Here is a 25,762-nt window from a genome sequence, read left to right as displayed (position 1 = left end):
GAATCCTATACCTCTTTCCTTACACTGGACATACTTCCATAAACTCTGCTTGAGGAATGGATCTGAGTAGAAATAAGTGAGAATTACAGCCTCCTGTCTTCCTCTGTGGACTTAAGGCTTTTTTTTTTTTTGTAGTCTCCTTTTGCTATTTGTGTATTGCTGTTGGTGTGAATGAAACATGGCTCGTGTTGGAAGATGACTGATGATAATGAAGAATTAATTACAAAGTAAAATGATTCAGCATATGTGGCAACTTTTCAAGGCTGCCTGGGTTTCTCTGCTCTCAGTGTAAAATATTCATAGTGCTAAAGTTCAGGTAAGTACTCACATTCCTTATGTTTGTCTTCCTGCTTAAATAACACAACCTCTATTATGAATTCAAGTAACACATAAACCTAGCATGCAGCGCTAAAAGCAATGTGAATGCTGATGCAGGTTCCGTGTTAGCACAGTTGCTTTCAGGTAGCTTTATTGTCCAACCTTGTGAAGCAGAACAAACAGAAAATGGGATTGTAATTATGATACCTAGCTTGCAATAAAGTAAGCTCCATGGTGGGCTCCCTTGTATATCTGACTTATTTTGTTCTCCCAAGAAAGGCCCAAACTACATGATACTGATAAAGTGAAGACAGATTATAGTAGGGGAAGAACTTTAGGCATAGTTCTCTAGTACTCATCTCCACAGTATTTACGAGCTACTGTTTTAATGACTTCAAAGTGTCTGAGAATCTCCCTTCAACTGGGCTCAGCTTCCTGGAAATGGTTAGCTGTTTTGCTTGAGGTTTGGTTTTGGGGACCAGAATACTTTCTTGCAGACTAAGAAAGTCATTAAGCATATGCCTTTTTAATTTTTAATCCTCTTTGATGCATAATCAAGGAGAGAAAGACAATTTTCTTTTTCTGTTAGATCATCATAATCTGCTGTTCACTATGAAAAATGTCCACCTCCCAACTTATGTTGCTTGTATCAAAAATAGTGCAGCCAGCAGGACTAGGGAAGTGATCGTGCCCCTGTACTCGGCACTGGTGAGGCCGCACCTCGAATACTGTGTTCAGTTTTGGGCCTCTCACTACAAGAGAGGCATTGAGGTGCTGGAGCATGTCCAGAGAAGGGCAACGAAGCTGGTGAAGGGTCTAGAGCACAAGTCTTGTGAGGAGCGGCTGAGGGAACTGGGGTTGTTTAGCCTGGAGAAAAGGAGGCTGAGGGGAGACCTTATCGCTCTCTACAACTACCTGAAAGGAGGTTGTAGCCAGGTGGGGGTCGGTCTCTTCTCCCAAGTAACAAGCCATAGGACAAGAGGAGATGACCTCAAGTTGCGCCAGGGGAGGTTTAGACTGGATATTAGGAAATTTTACTTCACTGAAAGGGTTGTCAAGCATTGGAACAGGCTGCCCAGTGAAGTGGTTGAGTTACCATCCCTGGAGGTATTTAAAAGATGTTTGGACGAGGTGCTTAGGGACATGGTATAGTGGTGGTCTTGGTAGTGTTAGGTTTACGGTTGGACTCGATGATCTTAAAGGTCTTTTCCAACCTATATGATTCTGTGATTCTGTTCTTTGCTCTTTATGGTCAAAGTGTTTCCATGGTCAGAGCAAATAATACAAGAAAAAAATAGCTAGATAATCTTCCATACAAAGACCAGATAAAGATACTAGGTAAAGAAAAATGGTGACCATGGATATGAAAAGGTTTTGTCCACTACTGAGTAATACTCATTACTGTCCATGAAAATTACTTTGGGTATTGTGCTAACAGTGAGTCTCAGTTATGAACTTTAAAATTCTTTTTGACTATCGTAAACAAAAGTAGATTCAAAGTTAACTAAGCAATCAAAAAAAACTTGCTTGTTCCTTTAAAAATACAGCCAACATTAAATGAATTATTCCTGTGCTAGGATTTATGAAGGATGAATTATTTGACTGCTTAGGATTATGTTGTACCAAAATATGAACATCTTTAAAAGACGACAATGAGACATCTCAGTAAAAAATTGGATATTGTTGAATAAATTGCATTAGGACATTGTTTTATTTTTAAATACTGAAAAACATGAACATAAGTCTAAAACATGTAGTTTGTTATCTCTCAGATTAGAAAGTGATATGCAATTAAAATACACTAAAGGATGTCTAACACACTACTTACATCTTTTAGGGTAATAATATTTGGATGCTGTCCATAGCGCAGTAGGATTTCAATCTCCTCTGTTGGATCTCTTTTACTCTTGTCAATGATCTATAAGAGCAAATAGATACATAGGCATAACTCTTTTTGTGAATGTTATATAGTGTAATACTTCGGTGTGCTTACTAGCATAAACAGATAAGCAATATTTATTGTTATTGGTAAAAGGCATGAATTATAACCAAAACAAAGGTTGTTAAATCAGAACAGCAAAGCAAAGCAAAAACGTCGGAAAAACATGGAAAAATCTCCCTGTTGAAAACAATTTTGGAGGGTAAGTCATCTGATCCCTCAGGCTGTGACAAATAATGCAAGGCTGTTTAGTAGATAAGACTTCAGTCACCCACCATTTAATAAAATAGGAAGTTCCTAATTTGACATGAGATACTGGTTTGATGATGCTAATGAACTGATTTTCACAAAGCTAATCTCAAACAAATATTTAGTGCAGCAAAAGACAAAACAGGAGAGTAAGGGAATAAAAAAAATAAGAAAAAGAAAAAATTTCTCTGAGTTAATTCAGACAAGCATTCCATTATGAAAGTTCATTTGAATCTCTGGAGGCTTGCTATCAGGCTCTGAAGCTCTCCCTGTGCAAACAAGCAAAACATTATTTTGGCCTACTTAAAATGTATTCTATTTCTTCTTTTTTTCCCCCTCTGCTTCTGACCTGTAGAATTACCTCTAATGTCTTCTCCTTTCTTCCTCTTGACATCCTAAAGCCCTTACTGCTACCAGCACCATCCTAACACATTGGACACTGATCACCTTATTCTTTTTTCATGATTCCTTGAGGGAAAAAAGTCACAACAGACGCAGCAGAAAAGCAAGGCAATCCTCACAATAAATGTTACAGCTTAGAGAATTAACAGCTGTGCCAGTACTTTCTTCTGATTTCAAGAAATTACTTCAAATTGCAAGCACAGAAGTCAAATCTGTTCCTGGCCAGAACCAGAATAATGACAAGTATGTAACTACAAAATTGAAATTGGAGGGTTTCCAATAGACAATCTGTGTACAAAGATACAGCAAAAGATACTTAATTTATCTTCGCATTTTACATATTTGAGTAGTAAACTGCTCAACAATTCAAAAAGAGAACAGGATTTAATTTTTTTTTTCTTTTAAAGTCTGCTAATCTGTACTCCTGCTTTCATAGTAACCATTCAGCTCCACAGTGTTATACAGAAAGACAAAAAAACTCTTATCATTCCACTTCTGGGAACTCTACTGATTTCAACTAAGAATTTAATGCCTTCAAAGAAGTGCTAGAAATCCCCATGGAATAACATAAAAACAACATTAGAAACCTTGTTAAAAACTAGCAAGCAAAGACAGAGTTGAAGTTTAGTCTGGAAGGTATATCAGACTTAAGCACTGTTATGAATTCCTAGCTATCTGACAATTTATGAATCTACTTCGGAAGCAAAAAGCCCATATATAACTATGTTTAAATAAAAGTAATCAAACCACATTTTTAAAAAAAATGATAGAAAGTCATGTAAGCTTTTCATAGTACATTTCCTTCTAGAAGCAGTCATGTAACTCCCATCAGTTTTACTGTAATTACATAGGCGTTTCAAAGACTGAAGATTGCTTTTCACCACCCAAACCAGCATATAGATAACAAAACCCATACAAATTCTATATAAATATCTGCCAGTAAATATTCTATTTGGTTGGTTAGTGTAATTCACATTTGCATCTAAAAATTTTCTTAATAGAAAAAGATTATCTTAATTTGCTATGTTCTTTAGGGCAAATAAATTAATGATGCCCAATGCTTATGTGCGAAAACCTGTAAACAGTTGGTGTGTTTTATAACAAAGTAATTACCTTTACAGCATATTCCATGTTTGAAGCTTTATGAATACATCTTTTGCAGATAGAGTAAGACCCAACTCCGATATCTTCCTTTACTTCGTATCCATCAGTAAACTGAATGCTGTTCCTGTGCAACTGCTACCAAAATAACATTATCAATTGATGAATATTCTAAATATATAACTGACCTTTATAGTAAGAATAAGTTTTTTAATTCCTACTGATTTGCTTTTAATTTTAAACTGATGGCTGTACTAGGTCAAACTGGTCTAAAGAGCCACTACCTTCTGTTTGATATTAGTATGAGATAAATTATATATTAGAGACATTGTAAATAATGCACACTGTATTTTAGAAACTGACATGACGACGTTTCTGGTTACTGATTTATTAATTTAAAGATAGGATCTCCAAAACAGAGAAGATCAGAAGACTACATGATAAAATAATGATAAAATAATGGTAAAAAAAGCATCACTGTTTCTGTTATCTGAATAGATGAATGCCAGCTGGAAAATTCAGACATACTGAATAGAATCAGATTAACTGGAAATTGCATGGTATGGCAGTCAAAAATCCTTTCACAGAAATAAAAAGCTGAAAGAAGGACAAGTGTTCACTCTTGTAAGGGAAGGAAATGGTGTTCTAGTATAAGGAGTTTGTGTAAAGGATGCAAAGCACTTGCAGGAAACCATCTGGGTATCCTGCAGCACAGAAAAGAGGAAATAGGAGTGAGGAAGCGGTTGAGGGGCACAGAGGAAAGGCAGCAGAGAAACAGACCTTTACAAGAGAAGGAAACCATATACAAAGAGAAAGAATTTCATCCACAAAACTATGTGGGAAAGAAGGAGCACAGAAAAGCTTGTAGAAACTTTTAGCAAGATTTCAGGACTAGAAGTCATTCTGACATGTATACCAAATCAGACAGCTTCTTTAGAATAAAAGAGGGTCTAAAATCCCTTGAAATTTAATGGTTTGTTACACATGAAACAGGTAATGTGTACAGACAAGCATGTTACGACTATTCTAGACATAGTAAGAGGATTAAAGAAATACAAGAGCTATTCACGTTATGAATAAACTGTTTTTTAAAAATTCTCAGACATTTGCAAAATATCCTTGCCGTGAGAATTTAAATAAACCCAATCATACAGCATACCTTTTTATTCCCACTTATATACCAATAAGAAAATTTCAACACAATTTAGATCACCAGGTGGTTTTCACAACTCAGTCTCCCTCAGTAATTAGAATCATCAAAAGCAGAAAGAGAAGGTAGAAATACAATTTTTGCAGAGGTCTTCCAGTACATGGAAGACCTTTTCTTTCCTGTACATGCATCTGCTTTTTTCCCTGCTGGTTGCAAACTCTCCAGTGCTGAAGCATGCTTTTAGAATGACCGCAGCCTCATAAGAAGGCAAGGCATGCCTCTCCCCCATTCTAGCATGAGGTCCACCTGTCTTGTCTTACACAAAAATCACACCTAAGCAAAGCTTTGTCATCCAAAAATAAGCAGTACTGGCAGTAATAGAATATATAAGAATAACAACCGCGGTAGGCTATTAAAAGTGACAACCTCACAATTATTAATACCAGAGACTGTATTGGAGTAATTCTAATACTGCTTGGAAGCCAAAGGTTGTGTGTGTACTGTAACATTGACTTGTATGATACACTGAAATTAGTCACAAAATATCAGAGATTAGCACACTAACATAAAGTGGCTTAGAAGGGATGGAATATGTCCTGGGTCATGGGATCCAAAACATCCAGATGAAATTAACAATTGTACTCCAGTGTCTCCTACTGCACTGCAGGAATCAACTGATATCTTCATGCATAGGGAGAAAAAGATCAAGATGTCTGTTATTCCCCTCCACCTTATAATTATGGCTTGATATTAAAGACTTATTACAGTACTGAGTGTAGAATGTTTTCATTTAAGGGTTGAAGCCTATTCAGTGACTGCTCAGTAAAGAAACAGGTCCTGCACCTTCGGAGGTATTGTTTGGATAAAATAATCTGATCTTTACTTTTTTTTGTATAAAGCTGATAATGACTTTGTCATGGTACTTCATTCTGTGATGAAGGAAACAATCCCTCCACCAAGAGACAGCAATGCTGCTTTATTGACTTTTTTTTTTTTTAAAGCCGATGTACTCACCTGGACAATTGAATGCACTCCAACTGTCTGCATTGCTTGGCTTTCATCATCTGATGCAATAGCTACAAAACTAAATCCCCGAAAAAGTTGATGTGCATTAGCACTAGGTGGGATACCAGGCGAATCTGAAAAACACATCATCTACTTACAAGCAGAATTTTTTAAATGTAGTGATGAGGTTATGTCTATTCTGAAAAGCAAACTACAGCTTTATTCTATAAAGTACACAGAAACTGGAATTTGCAGACAGTGTTTCTGAGGACCAAAGTACAAATAATTACTGCATCATTTTGCGTATACCATCTAGAAACACAACTGATAATCAACCACTACAAAGATATTACTGTCAGACAATAGTTTGTTACACAAAAATCAGCAGAAATATTTGTAGAAAATATTTACATATAGCAGCATATTTATGCTATAGTTATGGAGAAGAAGTACTCAAATTTTGGTAACGCCCTACATATGTAAAGACAAAAATTTCTATCATATTTTGAATGGATCACTGTAAAACTCTGCAGAGACAGATTGCACTGAAACAGCAACTTTGCCACCCAAAGTCTGAAATGACTACATATACATAGTATGTAGAGTCACCATCATGAATTAAATGAAGCCATAGGATATAGCCTTTAAAGAGACACGGATAATCTTTTTGAAATTTAAAAAAAAAAAAAAAAAGAGAGAAGTGAACTTGAACTTATGTATGTTTTGTTGCTGAGGTCTACTTTATTTTTAACATAGGACAACTCAGTAGTCCCTCGTGATATATTTACACCAAAGACCACAAAAACTTTTATGAACTATGCAATACTTGTCTTTGAGCATTCATTTAGCCCAGCAACACCTGGAAGAACAAGACACTTTACATAACCTGAACAGGAAAAGTGTTTCTAATTTTTGAATAGGTAAATTGTTCAATTCTTCTCTTTTTACCTTTTGGAGTTTTTGCTGTAAACTCAGGGTCAAAATAAAATGTATCTTCAGGTCTACCAGTTGCAGGTTTAAAAGGGGGATGAATTTCTCTCCTGTACAATTTCTGAAGAGAAGGTATAGGCCAGAGTGAATTAAGAAGTTATATGACACCACGAAATACTTAACTAAGAAATTTATTAAATTAATTTTGAATTAGATACTCACATTCCAATCTATTTTGGAAAAGAATGCATGCCTCTTAATTTCTTCGACTCCATCTGGACCTGCTCCTTTTATAAGGAAGAAAAATGTCTGAATTATTTTCTTCTTGGTCAAAAGAATGACTAGTAAAATTGTATTTCTTATTTCTTCTACATTAATTTCAGAAGTAAGTATTTTGTTGATCATTGGAAGAGCAAACAGGCAAACTATGTTCCTACTTCACAGCCTATTTTACACAAGAAACTGTAAACTTATTTAGTCAGTCTAATGATCACTGATGTTATCAGTATTATGATCCAATTTAAAATATTCCACTAAACACTTTACCTAATCTGTTTGCTGGGTTTCTTTTGAAGAGCATTCGCAGAAGACTCTGTGCTTCAGGACTCAAGAACTGGGGCATTCCAAGTTTGGCCCTATAGAACAAAAATAATTAATAGCATACAAGCATATTTAGGTAAGAATTAACTCTGCATTCCCCCTGTCCTTTGTCATTCAACAAATCCATATCAAACAAAATAGCATCACTGAGAAATTGCCTTCAGACATCAGAAACAGAGCAAAAGTGCTGTCAGTCATGTAAACCTTTAATTTTTTTTTTTTTTTTTTTTCCTGTTTTGAGTAGTATAGTATTTTCAGTAATGACTCAGGAACTTAAGTAGAGGAAGAGGTGGTAAAAAAAAATGTAGAAACAAGTAAATACAGGATAACATTTTACAAACTTGTAATATGTTTTGATCCACTTTTAAGTCCAGTTATTACCAAATGACATCAAACAAGCAAATCCATTCTGAAAGTAAGATAAAAGACATTTTAGAAGGGGTAAGAAAACTACAACAGTATGATACTGTCCTGGTTTCTGCTGGGATAGATTTTCTTTCTAGTAGCTGGTATAGTGCTGTGTTTTGGATTTAGTATGAGAAGAATATTGATAACACACTGATGTTTTAGCTGTTGCTAAGGAGTGCTTACACTAATCAAGAACTTCTCAGCTTCCCATGCTCTGCCAGGTGCACAAGAAGCTGGAAGGGGGCACAGCCAAGGTAGTTGATCCAAACTGGCCAAAGGGCTATTCCATACCATATGGAGTCATGCTCAGTATAGAAACTAGGGGGGAGTTGGCCAGGGGGCAGTGATCGCTGCTCAGGGACGGGACGGGCATTGGTCAGCAGGTGGTGAGCAGTTGCATCACTTGTTTTTTCTTTGTTTTTCCCTGGGTTTTGTTCCTCTCTCTCCCCCTCCCTCTCTTGTTGTTTTCCTTTTCATTACAATTTATTATTATTATTTTATTTCAATTATTAAACTATTCTTATCTCAGCCCATGAGTTTTCTTATTTGTGCTCTTTGTATTCTCTCCCCCATCCCACGGGGGGCAGGGAGGGAGCGAGCAGCTGCATGGTGCTTAGCTGCGGACTGAAGCTAAACCACAACAAACATACACCAAGAACATCCAAGCAAAACAGGAAACCTAAGCTAGAAGATAGAAATTGAATTAAGGTAGGACAGATCTTGCAAGATTAGCAGGTAAAAGAAAAAGATCACTCCCTTCTTTCCTTTTTTTTCTTTTGCTCCCCTCAATCAAATTCAAATATTACTTTCCAGCTTGCCAGTCTTGAATCTTTAGATTTAAGTTTTTGTAGTTCTGTCATTTAATTTTGTCTTGTAATCCTCACCATATTTTTCTCCTCCTCATTTAATGTTGAGCCTCCATCCTCTCACTGTTACTAGGTCTCACTTTTTCTTATGACCATGATAATGGTAAGGATGGATACAATTCCCTCCTTTCCATCTCTCATTCAACCTGTAGCTTGTATTTTTCCATAACAATCCGTGACACAAGCTTTCTCTGTGTTTCAAGCAGGAGACATGCTTTGCCTTGTGTTCCAGCTATTTGTAGATGTCCACCTCCCTCCCTGTCACTTCAGCAAGTGCATACACATTGCCATTGATTCACTATTCATTAGTTTAAAACTAGAATTTACTAAATTTTCCATTCATTTCTGCATTAAAGAAGGTGTGTGTGTGGGGAGGTCTGAAAAACTTTGCCTTCTTTGGGCTCTTCAATGACATACTATAGGCACATCGAGACCATCAACTGAGTAGAGGAATGGCCAGTGGGCCATCCAATGCTTCCCCGATTGCCATGCACCACTAGCAGCTGAATTCTTACTCATGCACTTTATATGTAGTGATTTCATTGCATGTCCACTTGATGTCATTTCTGCTTACAGCAAAGTATGAGCGCGCTACGCTGCAAGAAGGAAGCAAGGAACACATTGTCTGCAAAAGAACAATGGTATCATTTACAATGTTACTGAAGGACAGAGAACAGACAACTAAATATGATAGGAGTCTGCTGAAGTGGGTGGAAATCTTTGTCCTATTATAATCCAAAACAGTTCCAACAGTAGGATGCAGTCCTGGAGCTTCAGCATGAGAGGTCAACTGCTCAGAAAAATCTAAAAGCAGGCCAAAAACATAACTGCAATTAATCTTACAGAGAAGTCACTCAATGAACAGAAACAGAATATGTGGAAGAAATTCCAGAGGACTGGTATGTACTGCAGTGGAGTGAATTGGAGGCTCTTGTGCAAACCACAGAGATTAAGACTGTCATGGTTCCCTTTCTATCATGAAGGAGCACCTTTCACAAAATCCTTTACTGGCCATGTGACACAGCAGAAGAAAAGGCCATCACCAGGTCCTCAGAGGTCCTAGGTTATACAACTACATGAGTGACAGCAATTTTTTCTGACATTCCTGATGGACGAAAACAAAATTTTACATGAAGGCATACCTCTTCAGTAAAGGAGAAAAGATACTTTAAAAAGTTAACTTTATTGCTGCAAACTATGATTTCTTCAAATTGCAGAGTTTCTCAGTTTTAGGTAAAACACACAAGAATAAACAAAAACTTGTCTTGGTAATGTTGTGAGAAACAAAGAGCCCAGGAAATTGTTGTAAGAAGAATACATTTTCTGTGGATTTTCAGGAACAGAAGGTAAGAAAAGCAATATATCTTAAATGATACACTACAAAAATATGAATTCATGTGTACACCTGTCCATTTTAAACAGTTTTATGAAAAATTTAAGGAGAAATATAGTACATTTACTAGAAAATAAAATACATACAGAAAATAAAATACAGAAAATAAAAAGAAAACATACTGCCATTCTTATGGAGCCAGACAAAAAATGTGAACTTATCAGAAAAGCCTTTAAAATATCTTCTGTTTTTCAGCTGTTCATATTACCAACAGCAAAATAAATTTATGTGTATGTAATAATCATAAGAGTACAGAACATTAAAACAGAGGTAAAATTTCTTTACTTCAAACCACATTTTTTGTGCAGCTCTCAAACTAATAACAATTACAAAGACTAGAAGGTGAGAAAAGAAAGAAGTTGGAAAGGGAATTAGAGATACATGCTCAGATGAAATCTGAAAGTAGTTATGAATGCCAATTAACTGGGGAGATGCAAGGAGGATATTCTACGTGGCAGCTGAATACAGAAGATTTTTGTAGCAACAGTGGAAAGACTGTTGAGGAACAGAGTGGAGTCACATGCAGGCAGAGAAAAGAAGAGAAAGATGTGACTCGTGAGACATGGATGGGAAAAAAATGCATGGCTCCTGAAATAAGTGAAAGTGCAGCAGAACTATCTCAGACTAGCTTCTTGTAAATAGGAGGTGGTCAGAAGGAGTTTATGCTTGCTGTGAATAGATAGAACCTTTTAGTCAAAGACATTGAATAATCACAACATGAAGATTTGAATTGGCATGGTGTTGAGAGAGCAGAAGAAATTAGCACCACTAAATACTTTTGCAAATATAAGATGAGGAAGAAAAACAAGGGCAAAGAATAATGCAACATGTATGCATTATGAAAGCAAAAGCATGGAAAAGGAGTTTGTTTGCTAGCTGTTTTCACATTCTAATTACTTAAAAAAAATATGAAAGAATTTCATATTTACTTTTCAAAACAGGTTGTTGGTGCAAAATAAATGCTGGCTTCAATATATAGGTAGACAAGTGGTAACGGAACTAAGAACAATGATAAACAATGAAGCAGAAAACAAATGAGAAAACTAAAATAGCCTTATGAGCTTCCATGGAAAAAAAATGGTATTACTAAAAAATGGCTGGAAACAGAGAAGTGAAACTATGACATGAGGAAACAGAATTGTTTGCACAGCATTAGGCTACAGTCCCAAAGGCAGGACAATTATGTCACAGGTTGTATTAGTTCAGAGAATATGTAGGGGATCAGCAAGGAAAAAAAAGCAGGCCTTCATTAGCAAAACCAAGAATGTTAACTGCATGATGGAAAGCATTTTCCACAATATGGCTAATGCAAAACCTATACTGGAAATATCAAAGGGGAAAATTGGAGCTTGGGCAAGTCATAGGAGAGTACATAAGGGAGGATGCACTTTAGCAAATAGGGGAAGTACCAGGGAAGCAAGTTGTTGGCAGTACCAGTAATATAAAGAAGTGGGGTGAGGAGCTGGTAAGATAGAGAAGGATAAGGAGAGAAAATACTTCCTCAAAAAAAACTAAAACAAAAAAACAAGGAAAAAATGCACAGGTTATCAAAAAGGATAAGAAAGTTAAAAAAATATTATGGAAATAAGATGGGAAAGATCATATGGTTGGAGAAGTTATTATTACATATTAAAGAGCTGTTATGAAATTCTTTGTACCTGGTATGGGGGAGGAATAGAAAGGCAAATTAGATAGGCGGCAAAGGGAATTAATAGTATGGAATAGGGAGTGAGGATTTACCAGTACCTTTGGAAATGAGGGAAGAGTAGAAATTAGATATTGCAGCCCGGAGGGCATCCCTGTAGAATACCTGATGAGATATATAAATAAGAGTGTACTCACTTGAGAATCATAGTCATGGTTTCTTTTCTGTCTTTCCCTTGGAAAGGTAGAGTACCAGTGAGCATTTCAAACTGTATAGAGTAAAACTTTCATCAATTACATTACCTGGACAAAATCTAATTTTTGACAAAACTACTTAGCATCTTAACCTTCCAAAATTCATGCATGTTAACAACCAAGTCTGTGCAAAACAACTTCTCATTGTACAATTTAAATTACTATGAACATCGAGCAGCCTTTGCTGTTTTTAAAGCTGCGAAATCTTTTCCTATATTGATACCTTGCTTTACATGCTTTTATCTGAACAATTTAGACTATAATGTTCTGTGTTTCATTTCTGTCTGAAAACTTTATTCTTGGAAGACTTATCTATACAACTGCATTTTAGTTTTCAAGAGGGTGGAGGGTAGGGAAAAAGATTCCCCTTTCAAAAGTTAGTGACAATTTCTCCTCATGCAGAGATATTTAAAAAGGTCAAAATTTTAAAAATTGGCATGTACATAGCCTTCATTAGAAAGGGGAAAAAGGTTAGCTGATTGACAAAGACATGCAGGATGAAAAGTGGTTACTGTATGCATACAGTGGAAATAAAGCCTGAAGGAACATGTAAGAGCTACACAGTACGTGCATGCACATTCTACAGTGCCTGGTAGTAGGCAACAGACACTGTTAAAATACTGATTTGTTCTGAAAGTGACTGAGTAAAAATAGATAAATATAAAGGCACTTCCGTTGGGCTGCAGTATACTGCAGGGATATCAGATCTAAGTGAGGTACTGAAAGCAGCCTGGCAGCAGTCACAGCAGCCAGTACTCTGAGGAAGGAATTCTGATTTTTGGTTTAAGAATTGCAAAACAATTTAGTTTAATGAAAATTCATGGCATACACTTAAAGCCATCAAAATTAAAATAATTATAATGGAACCCTCTGAACAGCTTATGCAAACTTAAGTCATCCTGAACACAAGGTATCATCTATTCCTCTCTTTTCTGTTATGACCCAAACATTCAGCCTTCTAAGCATTAAAAATGTACATGGATAACTTGAGTGAATAATGTGTGATGGTAGTATTCTTAGACCTACAGTAAGAGCATGAAGTTGCACTAACAGCATTTTTTAAAACCCCTTTTTATTAAAATAAAATTTTAAATTTCTTACTATCCTATAAAGTATTCAGAGAATAAAAGCTGGCAACTCTTCACTACTGCTAGATACTTTTTACTCTCAATATTATTTTTTTACATACATACTTGTATTTAAAATTTTAAATTTAATATAATGCCAACATGAAAAAACCCTACTTTTAACACTACTTAAGACAATTGTCAGGAAGATGAGAGAGGCGTAAGCCAAAACTATTAAAAAATTCACCTTTTGTTTGTTTATAGTTTAGAATGTTCTTCACAAGTTGCACTTGCAAAACAACTTTTTTAAAGGTAAATTTGTAGGGCTGCATGTTTCTCTTACACTTGCTTGACACAAAAAGTTTCTTTAGCAAGCTCCTATTTGTCACAAGCATACACACTTGTATTAACAACTTGGCATATGTGTTCTTTGTCCCCCCAAAAAATACTATATTCCAACATCAATTAGGCCAACAGTACTTTAAGAATAAGCCAACATTGGTCTTAATCTTTTATTTCATCAGGAGAATACCTCAACAAATACATAGTGCTTCTGAAAACTTTAAATGAATGTTTTCAGATGTCTGGCATCCCTTAAAACAGTCACTGTCTTAAAGGACAAATTGGAATATACTTCTCAACGATGGTTTAAACATAGTGTCTAGCAGCAGGAGAAAAGAGGCCAAATGATTTGTTGAGATATCTTTCTAGTATCCATTTCTATGCTATAACTTCTGTTCCATCTAGATACTGTGTACTCATACCACACCAACAACCACTTGAATTCTCAATCAACACAGATTCTAATTAAGAATGATTTAAGAGTGGATACGTACAGATTGTCTATGAAAACTACCATGCAAACTAGAAATGTAAGCAACAAAAATATGTCTTAGAGAAAACTGCACTGTATTCCATATACTAATTTAGAGAATTTGCTTTTTAAGGTCATATTTTTGTATTCAAAGTAGAAGCCAAAGTGTTTAAAATGCAGCGCACTTAGACTGTGAAAGCTACACCAGTCATGTCTAACATATTTCAGCAATTTTCTATTTTAACATATGCACTTTATAAGCACAAAATTATGTTTTCCAGCTTTATAAAGTAAAGCTGAAGTTTAACGATGTTTGCATTATCAACAACAAATATTCTGCAACTACACTGTAATTATCTTTTAATTGACTGTTCTTACTGATAAAATATACAGTTGTGAGGAGATGTGTGTGTGCTTGCCTGTCTGGAGAGTTTAGTTATCAGGTGCTACTTTTACATAGTCAGTTTTCAGATCACAACAGCATTCTAGATGATTAAAAGGTGATAGGATGACTTATTTTCAGACACAAGAGTCCTTCTCATAGTACAAAGCGCACATTAGTTGTACTGTTACAGTCATATGTAGCAGAAGCAGTAAGAAACAAAAACATTTCCTTCAAAAAATACAATTATTTAATCTTTATGTCAAAAATACACGCAAAGATTATAAATATTAAAAGCCATTCAGCATTCCTAAAATACCAAACATGATCTATTTTTCTTTTCCAAAGCCATATTTGATACACACATTATTTCCCCCGACCCTGCAACTTCACAGAAGTTAAGTCCTTGCAGAAACACCATAAGCAACGGAGTGACTATATCCCATATGAGCTCAGTGTCATTTAGATTATTTTGATGTGAGAGCAACAGCTGTCATTATTCCACTAAGCTGTAATTACACTGGAGACTAATTAGAAAGTTATCACTCATTTTTTTCCCCACTTCAGAAATTCATAAATTCAAATTTAAAATTTCAATCTAAAGTTCTTCCCCACCTTGGAAGGGACAGTATTTTTCCTGTATACTTTAGTATTCCTATTAGTCTCCGTAACATTCAAACTACCATAGATGCATAGTATTTCAATTCAACAATAACAAAAATATGGCATATTGTTGGTGTTGATATGAAACCTGGTCCATGTTCTTGATCCAAACTCTGTGGTATTGTTATTAATTTCATATAATTTAGACTTTTTTGGTAGTTAGCATTCATTTAAAGATCACCTTCCAGTTTAATATTTGATTTGTTTCACCAAACCTTGCAAAGCACAGTTTTGCTATTATTTACATTTACCAGAAACCTACCATTAAAACACCAAAAGACCACCAGTCTGCACTCTGTGTATGGCCTCGTCTATTAACGACTTCTGGTGCCATATATTCCACTGTTCCACAGAAAGAGTAGGCTTTTTTTTCATGATCAATTGACTCCTTACTTAAGCCAAAATCTGGAAGAAAAAAATAATAGTTCTAAATGTAATTATTTTTTTTAAAATCACTCATGGTTAATACTTTCATCATAATATGAAATGTGATGCTTATATAATTCGTATATACACCCAAATACACATAAGGGAATTACAGAATTACTGTATTACAAAATTACTCCTCCCCTCCTTGCATTATCACAGGTCCATAACATCAGATACACTTGTAAAGCAGATATTTATTTATTTCATTTATTTCAAACTAATTACACTATTTGCTCCACAGCAAAATTAGCTACCAGTTAAAATTACTTATTTTACCATATTGCTTTACGGAAAAAAAGGAAAATGCAAAGATTTTATTATGAACAGAAAAGATCCAGGTGTTGCAATTTCCCTTTATTCACCTGTCAATTTGATATGTCCTTCCTCATCAAGCAGGATGCTAAAAAACAATAAAAAGAATAAAACAAACTAATTAAAATATCTTTTAACTGTAGTTTCAGACAATGTACTGACAACATTTAGGAATAAACAGAACAGCATACACAAAGCAGAATTGAACATGCATGAAAATGAGTCATTAGGAGGAGATACTTTGAAACTACACATTTTCTTTTCCTTCAACTCTTTAAAGATCATGAAACATAATCAGCATATCAGACTTTTATTTAACTATTCAGTTAAATGTTACTACATACTGTGCTGAATTTATCTTGAACTTTCAGTTTTGGCCGTCTGCAGCATGTGTCATTATCACAATTGCTAAAAATAGAGATATAGTTCTACTTCTCTTAAACTGAGCAAGACATGTTAATACAATGTATGTTTGCATATGTATACAAAATGGATACTCATTTGTAATTACTGTTTCAATGGGTGTTGACCACTTTAAATAACAAGTAATAAATATTCTCATGTCATATCAAAGGACAGGACCCACGGGCCGTATACTTAGAGCAGGCCTTGTGCTTCTGCCTGTTTATTTCAATTACAAAAAAGGCCACACTTCTGAGATGCCAACTATCCTTAACCACCGCTGAATATAATGGCAATTCAAAGCATGCAAAGCATTCAAGAACTGGACTCTAACACCACCTACACAGTGGACTTAGTCCCTCCAGCTTCTCCTGTGCGGAGCTGCATTTCATCCTGGGGATGAGACATGTCCCAGGCACATACTGCTTGTCCATTTCCCCTGCCCTTCCCTTTTCCTCCTTGCAGTTTCCATGGTGGGAAACAGCCCCACAGTATAGATACAGCCTATGATGAGAGTTACTACTGTCTCATCCCTAACTTGCAAGTAATTTCAACCTTTGACAGGTTTTTTAATCAGATACACCCAAGGCTTAAAAACAAGGCTTTGCAATAGGTGTAGACACATACAGGTTTTTTTTTTTTAAATACAATGTCTGAGGCAGTAGATATTTAGTCTTCTGACAATTACTATTTCATTCTTTACCTCTTAGAAGTAAAAGTTAGCAAAATAACTAAAGTTCTCTCGCTTTGCTTTTTAAAGATCTTTTTCCACTTGGTAAGCTTATTTTTCTTCACTTCAGAATTACTTAACAGACACTCTCAAAGTTTAGACATAATTCATTCCCTGCTCATTTGTAAACGCAGCCCCATGCCAAAAGTCTCCAAGTTTCTGATTTGAGTATGAATCTTTCCCTTCTTGTCAGTCAGGGCTAAATATTTTTAAATTTGTGTCTTTTTTTCCAGGAGATGCACAAAAGAACAAGCTATCCTAATGGAAGTTCCACATAACAGCCAGGTTCTGTGAAACTTGTTACTCATTTTTGCTCTTTTCCACTTATACTTTACATGAGACAGTTCTGTCACACGGACTTTAAGGTTCTCCATATAGCCATAATAGAGAAGTGGGATCACCAAGGAGATCAGGGCTACAGAGTTATTATAGATTTCCTTGCAATGAGGCAGAGTATGTTAACTATCTGATTAAGCACAATAGAAGAGATGCACATATATTGTCACTTATATTCTCTCCAGCTAGAGAGTAATGCTACAGCATACATTCATATCTGAAAGGTTCAAATGTTCCAGATGATAGCACTGACATTTTCTTCTTTACATCTTCTAAAACTAAAAAAAAAAATTACTGGAGGAAAGACGTGAACAGGAGACTGAATTCAGTCATTCAAGTGAAGCACGGATGACTAACATATTGAGACACAACACCATACCAGAATTATAACTTCAAGCTTATTTTAAGTTTTTAGTGTAATTACGTGATCGTCAATATGTTAAATAAAGCCTGTGACTTACTATTTTAATATTTTACTTTAAAATTTAAACTCCATTCTGCTCTTACTGCAGTGGATTTTGAAAGTCAGCGTTGGAAAAGATGTTTGCTGTTAGGCTTTCAAATGAAAAGATACAACATTCAACTGTAACTTTGTATCATGCATTTGTTCTAAGTTTATCTGTAGTCCAGAAATTCTACAATAATGACAAAAACAAAAGGCCAAGACCACCTCTTCTCCATTGTATACCCTAAAACACCTGGAAAATGAAAGGTAGGAATATTTCAGTATACTCTTCACTTAAAGTAACATGGATTATAGTACTTGGCATATCACTCTGAAACTAGATGCTCATGTTCGAGTGGAAATGAAATCCAACCTTTTTAATGAAGATACCCCACAAGCTTCCCCCCACCTCCCTCCCTGTTCAGTTTATATAGTAAATTACTGAAGTTTAACAGCTGGAAAGAGAAATGCATAGGTAGAAGTGCTATACAAATCAAATTAATACACTGCATTTGCCACAGAGGAGTCTTACTTTTCTGGTTTTAGGTCCCGGTATATTATTCCAAGACTATGTAGATGGTCTAAAGCAAGTGCTAATTCTGCCAGGTAAAATTTAACATCGTCTTCTGTGAACATCACCTGAAAGAGCAAAACAATGTATTTTACATGTAAAATCCATAAAGCTTACACCAGCACCAACTAAACAATGGTAACTGGTTTTGCAGAATGGTTCTTCATAATACTTGAATTCATTTCTATACAAACCCCTAGAAATTAAAATTTCTTGGTTAGACAAAAACTAGGATTTTATAATCAATACTATTTCACCGTACATACTTGAAAAAGAACTTCTGAAGCCAATATCATATTATTCTTTCTGCAAAACTGAGGTTATTTGCTTCTGATTGTTCAACAGGACAGACACATAGCGGGACTGAAAAAATTTTGGGAAGCATTTAGAGAATGTGACTACCTCTTTATTATGGATGTGATCAGTTCATTTCCAGCCAACAAATGGACTAAAGTCCAAATGCCTGAATTTCATCTACAAAGTCAGAGAGACAAGAAAAGCATACACATCTTGTTTTTGAGGAGACTGTCTAAGTACTATGAGAAAGAAGTTACAGTGATGGTAAAAACCCCAAGATGCAGCCTGAGATGTAACTGCAGAAAAGGTAGATCATAGAGTAAATTAAGGAAATCACCTATGTAAGAGCACAGGTAAGATCTCAGATAGCAATCCCACATTTTCTGTTAGGAAGATAAACTAATCCCTGTTTACATTCAATGAAATGAACGTGTTGTCCCAATTATATCAACAGCTGTTGTGATCCACTGACAGAAAACAATACAATTAAAACTTTTCTGAGAATTTAGAAAAAAATAAAAATACAATCAAATCATGCAGGATTTATTTTTATCTCAGTTACTACTCTGAGTTTTTTTTTTTTTTTTTTTAAGAATTTAAGACTAACATCTTTAGATATAGCATATGGACCTGGAAAAAAGAATGGCAATGGGGAGCACAGATGAACATTATTTTAAGGAAGGGTTAAGAGTGGAGAATACCATATATTTTCCCCTTAGCAGTTTAAAGGGAGAAAGTGATATCAAAGCTTGTACAAAGGTTGTTGCTGATGTTACTTCTACAAAAGAGCCAATATTTAGTACAGGCACATTCAAGAAGGGAAATTTCTGTAAGAAACATTTAAAAGCTCAAATAATGAAAGATCCCATGAGGATGATAATACACCTACACTATGTTCTTTAAAAACATTACATGGAATTCATCTCTCCTAACCTTAAATGTCTGCAGTATAGAAATCTAGCTCTGAATCACTTTTCCCTTTGTAGTCAATGGGGAAAAAGTAGGAACTTTTAGGCTGCAGTTCATCTGATCTATTTTAAAATATCACATTAATTGATAGGAGGATGACATTAATTACATCCAGCATGCCCATTTCACTCCATCAGTTATGAACTATTAGCTTAGATTCAGGTACCTATAATGAATATTTCTTATCTAATCATATTAAATCTTTTAAAATTTGAGTGGCTCGAGATGAAAAAGTCATTAGCAGGAAAGCGATATACATTCTTTCTTAGGAATCAAGAAAGGACTATGGATTTTAAGAAAAAAGTACCTCAATTTTAGAGTACTAATAACTTGCTACTTATCTGTGGCAAAACAAACTAAAAGAAGCAACTTGAAACAGATGGCTTCACTGAATCAAATGTAATAATTTATATGGTCAGCATGGAAATGATGATATATCCATACACAAAATGCATTGCATTCTACTCTCCTCTTAATAACCATATAGCTTTGCAGTGATGACCCAACTGTTGTGGATACTCTGTAGCAAGGAAAAATGGAAGGCAGCTACAATTACAAGTTCTGGCTACCAGATATACATTGGATATATTTATATCTCTATCATACTATATACTTGTTGGAAGTGATTAAAAAAAATCTGATATATGAAAAGTTAACATTTATTTAGGAGTTATAATCAAATTAATTTGAGGTAATCAAACTTTTCAAAGTCATTATTTCACATCTCTACACAGAGATATCACCAGCATGACAAAGGGAAAATGTTCATGTTTGGAAAATTACTCAAATAAGTGGAATACAATTCTTACTTTTAAAATATTTATAATGTAATTTTGTGTTCATATGTAAATCATAAATAAAAATAATCGGACACTAAATTCTGGATATTAAAACCAGACACATCCAGTTAATTTGAATACAACTACTTTATATAAATCCATGCTCTGAGACTCAACTTTAAACATGGTAGCAATAAGAGAAGAAAATTTTGCAAGGTGTAAAAAGCAGCACAGAAAGACTGCTTGTCTAAGCCTTTTTCCAGAAACAATGTAAATTACCAACAGCATTTTAATGAAGTGACTACTTTGTGCAAAAAACCCAAGCAAACAAAAAACCTAGCTGGTTAAAAAAAAATAATAATATATATTCAGAATTTTATTCAATGAAAACTGAATTTAAAAAGTAAACTCTCCTAATCTAGGCAATTTATAGTCAAATTTTATCAATAGATGATTTTCAAATTAAAAAAGTTTACCTCTTTGGATAAACGTGTAAACAAGTCTCCTCCCCTGAGAAAATCCAAAATAAGATATAGCTTCCCTTCTGTTTGAAAAGCTGAAAAAATCAATTAAAAAAATTAAACATCATTTAATTTTACCTATGATCAGAAGAATAACATACCCAATAATTCACCCGTATTTTCATTATCAAAATGAATTATTCTTCTTTCTCCTTTGTGGAAAAATTTATTTAAATTAATTAAGTAACTGTTCCTCTGCCATGGGCCAAGTAACTCTCATGCCAGGTCAAAGCAAAGCAAGTCACGAAAGGAATTTCCAAAAAAAATAAACTATACTTAGGTTAGTCAGCATTTCATTCCAGATTTTGGAAGTAAAAAGCCTAGTTTTAAAAGGGCAAATTATTAACTAATGCACGTATTCTAAAACCTCTGGAAATTCAGTTTAACAGGGAGATCTCATCTAGTTTGCAAAAGAGTGACGAGTAAAAGAGTGAAAGCTACATTATTTAAGCCACATCAGAGAGTGATAGAGATCTGAGGTTTGAACTATAGGAAAAACTGGATCCTAAAAGAACAACATAAACTGAAAAAAATGAACAACAGAAACTATTCTCTATCTTTTCTCAGTTTACTTTCTGCATGACATGTTAAGAGTACTGATTTCCCCCCCCCCAATAATTTTTTATGGCTGTCCATACTATTAAAATTAAAAGGCATATTCCAACCAATTTTGATGCAACTGGAAGTAATGCCATTGCACGTGTTTTCTATAGAGTAAATAAAGCAAGGATAAGAAATAATTTTTAAAAAAGTGAATGACATATACAAAAGATAAGAGGTTTTAGAAAAGAATGGCTAGACATAAACAGATAACTGCTTTTTAATAAAGCAAAGGGCTACAAGACTCTCAGTCCTATAAAGATATAACACTGTGCATGAAGTTAGCCAGGTGCTTACTTAGCATGAGAACTGCTATACAGCAAGTCTTTGCACAACCAGGATTTAGATAGCACACTAATTTTCTATAATTCTCTGAACCACAAAGCAAATATTAGGTACTACCTTGACAAGCACCCATTTTTATGATATAAACATGAATTTTTCTGCAACTCACCATAATGTAGCTTCACAATGAAAGGATGGTTAACTTCTACTAGGATATCACGTTCCATTTTTGTCCGAACCCGATCTCGAACTACAACAGAACACGAGCAAAATTAAAAAAAAAAAAAAATTACATTGTGAATCGGTATTTCTCCTCCGTTTCCTGATGTACTTCACGTTGTATCCAGTAGTATTACAATTGTCTGCAGGTCACTATACTTTACACAGGAGAGACTTGAGAGAGAATTTATTTCACAGTGCAGGAGAGACTTGAGAGAGAATTTATTTCACAGCGCAAAGTTTTCTGATAAATCTCTTTATGCATTTCAATTTCCTTCAGTTTCTGCTATTGGCAAAATCTGACACTGGGTAAATAAATTTAACAAAAAGCACAAGAGAAAACATAACCCCCCTTCAGTCTGCCCTATACTGAGTTAACCTTTTAAACAGTAGAGCAAAACTGCCACAGCTATGTATAGAAAACACAGCCATTTTCTCTACTGTTGAAAAGTAGGGAGAATTAAAGTTATAGCAAAACAAACTTATAAATATAATTATACTATCATAAAGATGCTTATATTGGTTTAACTCATTCAAATAACTTGCACTATTAAGATATTAAGTACCTTCACAATTTGGAAGGGAAAATTTTTTAAATTTCCTTTCTTTATTATGAACTTACAATAAAAAGGATATCCATTCAATGTAGTGTGTACTTCAGACAATCTTTTTGATTTTAAAAAGGTTTACTGAGAGTAAAGGTGTGCATGGAGGAGTATATCAGACATCAGAAGCAGTTACTGCTCAAGCTGCCTGTGCTGTCCCACCGTGGTGGCTCAGAATGGGACATGTATCTGCTCCTATGCCACTACAGAGTAAACTGAGGACCACGTGCAGATGCCCCGCATATGGGGCTGGCAATCCATGAAGACAGGCAGGACAGTCAGCGGAGCAGGGCACCTGCTTCAGCTGTCCTAGGCAACTCCCCTGCCACTCCAGTCTGTGCCTGGTTCCCATCCGAAGCTCCAAATCTGCCAGGACACAGACAAGATTCAGAACTCTTACAGATGAGAGCTAGCAAAGTTTGCTAGAGTGGTTTAAAGATGTTGCATTTATCTTTCTTTCCCTTATTATTATTATTATAGTTATCTTAATATTATATATATTGATTATTATATAATAATTATATAATATTTTATATTATATAAATTTTATTATTATTATGTTACTGGTCCTTTCCCAAACGTCACAACTTCTTGAAGGAAGCACCCCAGAGCAATGAAGCCCAGTCCAAAGTTCAAGTTGCCAGCATTCCTTGTACAGTTAACAAGCCAGACTTCTCAGATATTAAAACATAACAAGGCAGGAAAAAGTCAAGAAGCAAAAGGGTCTTTTAGAAATTTAGCTATCTTTTCCCAGAAACAGGCACTTACAATAATACAGGTACTTGTGAAATAAAGTTATATAGATACATTTTCATGAATGGATAAAGCTATCAAGTTTCCATCTCTCTGCAGAACAGATTCCTAAAAATGGAAGCACATTAAATAAGTGCTCACCAAACACAGAGCAAACATCACATTTGAATTTTGACCTTTACAACTAAAGTCATGAAAATGTCATAAGATAGTTGTGCAATTTCACTGTTCCAAGAGTTCATATGAATTACAAAACTGAAATTCAGAATATTCTTTTTTTAGGCAGATTTGGTTGAGAAAAAAATTCAAAAGACTTTTAAGTGCCTATAGCTATGCAAGGGTTACATGGATAACAAGCCTTATTTCTGAAAAGCTAGAGAAAGTCCGGATTTACAAAATCTCAACCAAAAAAAAGTATAAGGAACTGAGCTAATTTCAGACATTAGTATTAGCCATTAAAAATCTGATTTTTGTTCACTATAGTTTCCATATGTGTACTGCTGGAAGTACTGATTTTTCTTAATGCATTTGATGACAGACTCTCTAGCAATTATTTGGCCCTGTTTCTCTCTCTCCCCATCATAAAGGGGCACTGAAAGATGATACCTTCTATCAGAGTGTATTAATAAACTAGTCTCTGCACTAAACAAACTTGTATGTGTATATTCTTGGATTTGCTCTAAACATTAAAAGGTTGGACTGTGTAGTTACATCAACGTGTTCTGGCTAATATAGTTGCATTCCTATGAAAATATTATCTCTAAGTTTGATTTGTGAATCATGCACACCACTTTGGATTAAGAAGCAGTCTTAAAGGGTATTTTTATCTTTCATTTTAGAACACAAAAATAACTTCATGAAAAAGATTTGAAAGAGCTAAAGAACCTTAGACAAATCAAGTAATACAGTGCATTATTCAAAATTACAATATTAGATCTCAAAAAATGTTGCAATTATGGAAAAAAGAATTAATTTCAGTTAATTTCATATTAAGATTTCAACAGTAACCTTCATTTGCTTGCAACTCCACTCTTCCTAAAACATGAATTGCAACCCAAAGACACTCAAAAGCATCTGAAAACTCAGATACAAAGTGCTGAAAAGTGCAGCATCCTCCTGCTAGCGTCACCTTTCTGCTCAAGCCTTTTGCATCCTTGAATTCTTAGTGCCCACGAGTCTCCTTTTCCAACCAAAAGTCAGGCTTCCAATTTCAGTATTTATCAGGCTCTGCCATCTGTAGGCAAAACTAGATCCATAGCTTGGACGGTAATTTTTACACGTAAGGTTAAACCACAATCAAAAGGTGATGGAGAGAAGCCCTCAAACGTCTTAAAAAAGCAACTGCTGAATGACCTTTGACTCCAGTTCTGAGCTATTAACAGGCTGGAGAATGAAAGGCTACTGAGGATATCAAAGTGCCTTAAGTGAGTGGAAATTAATTTCGGAAAAATAGGAAGTAAATAATGAGAATAACACGTGCCAGAAAACACAGAGGAATCAAAATATAGGAAACTGTTCAAAACCACTTACATGCTCTGTAATGGTTTTAAGTGATATATAAGGAGATTTGTGAGATAGATATTCAGCACTAGATCTTAAGTAGAAAAATTTCAGGTTCAACATTTTAGCAAAAGTTCACAATTCAATGTGAGTTTTTGTTCCCTCCATCATTCTATGAATATTTTCAGATGAAACTGTACGTTAAAATTGCAAATCAATATAATAATCAGTAACACAGGTGAAGTACTACAAGTTGTTGGAACTATCCCAAAATTATCATTGCAATTTCAGTGCAGTCATGAGTTAGAAAAACTACAAATAGACAGAAGTATTAAACAATGGCATAAAGCAACAAATACACATTCTGGTTAACCAAGGTTAAGGGATTAGTGCGAAAGATCACTTTCATTTTAATCTACAGTAAAAAACACATTATTTCTTTTTTCTTATAGAATTCTCCAGGACAGAATTAAGATTGTTCAGGTTTGATTTTAGGTTTTTGTTACTGATACCATTCAAGACCAAAACCACCCAAGAAACAAAACATTTTAAAACTCATTTTTGCTCAAGTAACTTAGATGATTAACTTAAGATTTTATCAAATATATCCTACATTCAGAACGAGTGCCAAAAGTTTTGGGAAAAGGTACTGTATACTTCTGTTTTAAAGAAAGACTTAAACTTTTAGAATAAAACAGCCAATATAATGCACTTTTAAATATCATGACCTAAATACAAACTGAGCAAAAGGCATTAACTGTATTCTTGGTGATACACAGCAAATGAAAAAAGGAAGGATATTAAGTTTCAAATAACAGCTCAG

At 34.8% G+C, this 25,762-nt stretch overlaps 1 protein-coding gene across 4 annotated transcripts in view; it reads right to left on the bottom strand.

Annotated features, from left to right (window-relative positions):
• RPS6KA3 (ribosomal protein S6 kinase A3) overlaps positions 1–25,762 on the bottom strand; it is an 81,490-nt gene that overhangs the window by 15,682 nt on the left and 40,046 nt on the right. For 3 of the 4 annotated variants that reach the window (XM_072848990.1, XM_072848981.1, XM_072848973.1), the window contains 12 exons: positions 22,032–22,112; positions 20,933–21,012; positions 18,373–18,479; positions 15,978–16,015; positions 15,449–15,591; positions 12,204–12,274; positions 7,641–7,729; positions 7,317–7,381; positions 7,113–7,215; positions 6,174–6,298; positions 4,022–4,147; positions 2,147–2,236 (listed from right to left, as the gene is read on the bottom strand). In XM_072848990.1, the coding sequence (XP_072705091.1) occupies positions 2,147–2,236; positions 4,022–4,147; positions 6,174–6,298; positions 7,113–7,215; positions 7,317–7,381; positions 7,641–7,729; positions 12,204–12,274; positions 15,449–15,591; positions 15,978–16,015; positions 18,373–18,479; positions 20,933–21,012; positions 22,032–22,112 (1,118 nt within the window). The remainder of the gene's footprint in view (positions 1–2,146; positions 2,237–4,021; positions 4,148–6,173; positions 6,299–7,112; positions 7,216–7,316; positions 7,382–7,640; positions 7,730–12,203; positions 12,275–15,448; positions 15,592–15,977; positions 16,016–18,372; positions 18,480–20,932; positions 21,013–22,031; positions 22,113–25,762) is intronic. The other variant, XM_072849000.1, reaches the window with a different exon arrangement.

Source organism: Ciconia boyciana, chromosome 1, assembly GCF_034638445.1.
Source record: "Ciconia boyciana chromosome 1, ASM3463844v1, whole genome shotgun sequence".
Lineage (NCBI taxonomy): Eukaryota > Metazoa > Chordata > Aves > Ciconiiformes > Ciconiidae > Ciconia > Ciconia boyciana.
This window is presented reverse-complemented; position numbering and strand designations above follow the sequence as displayed.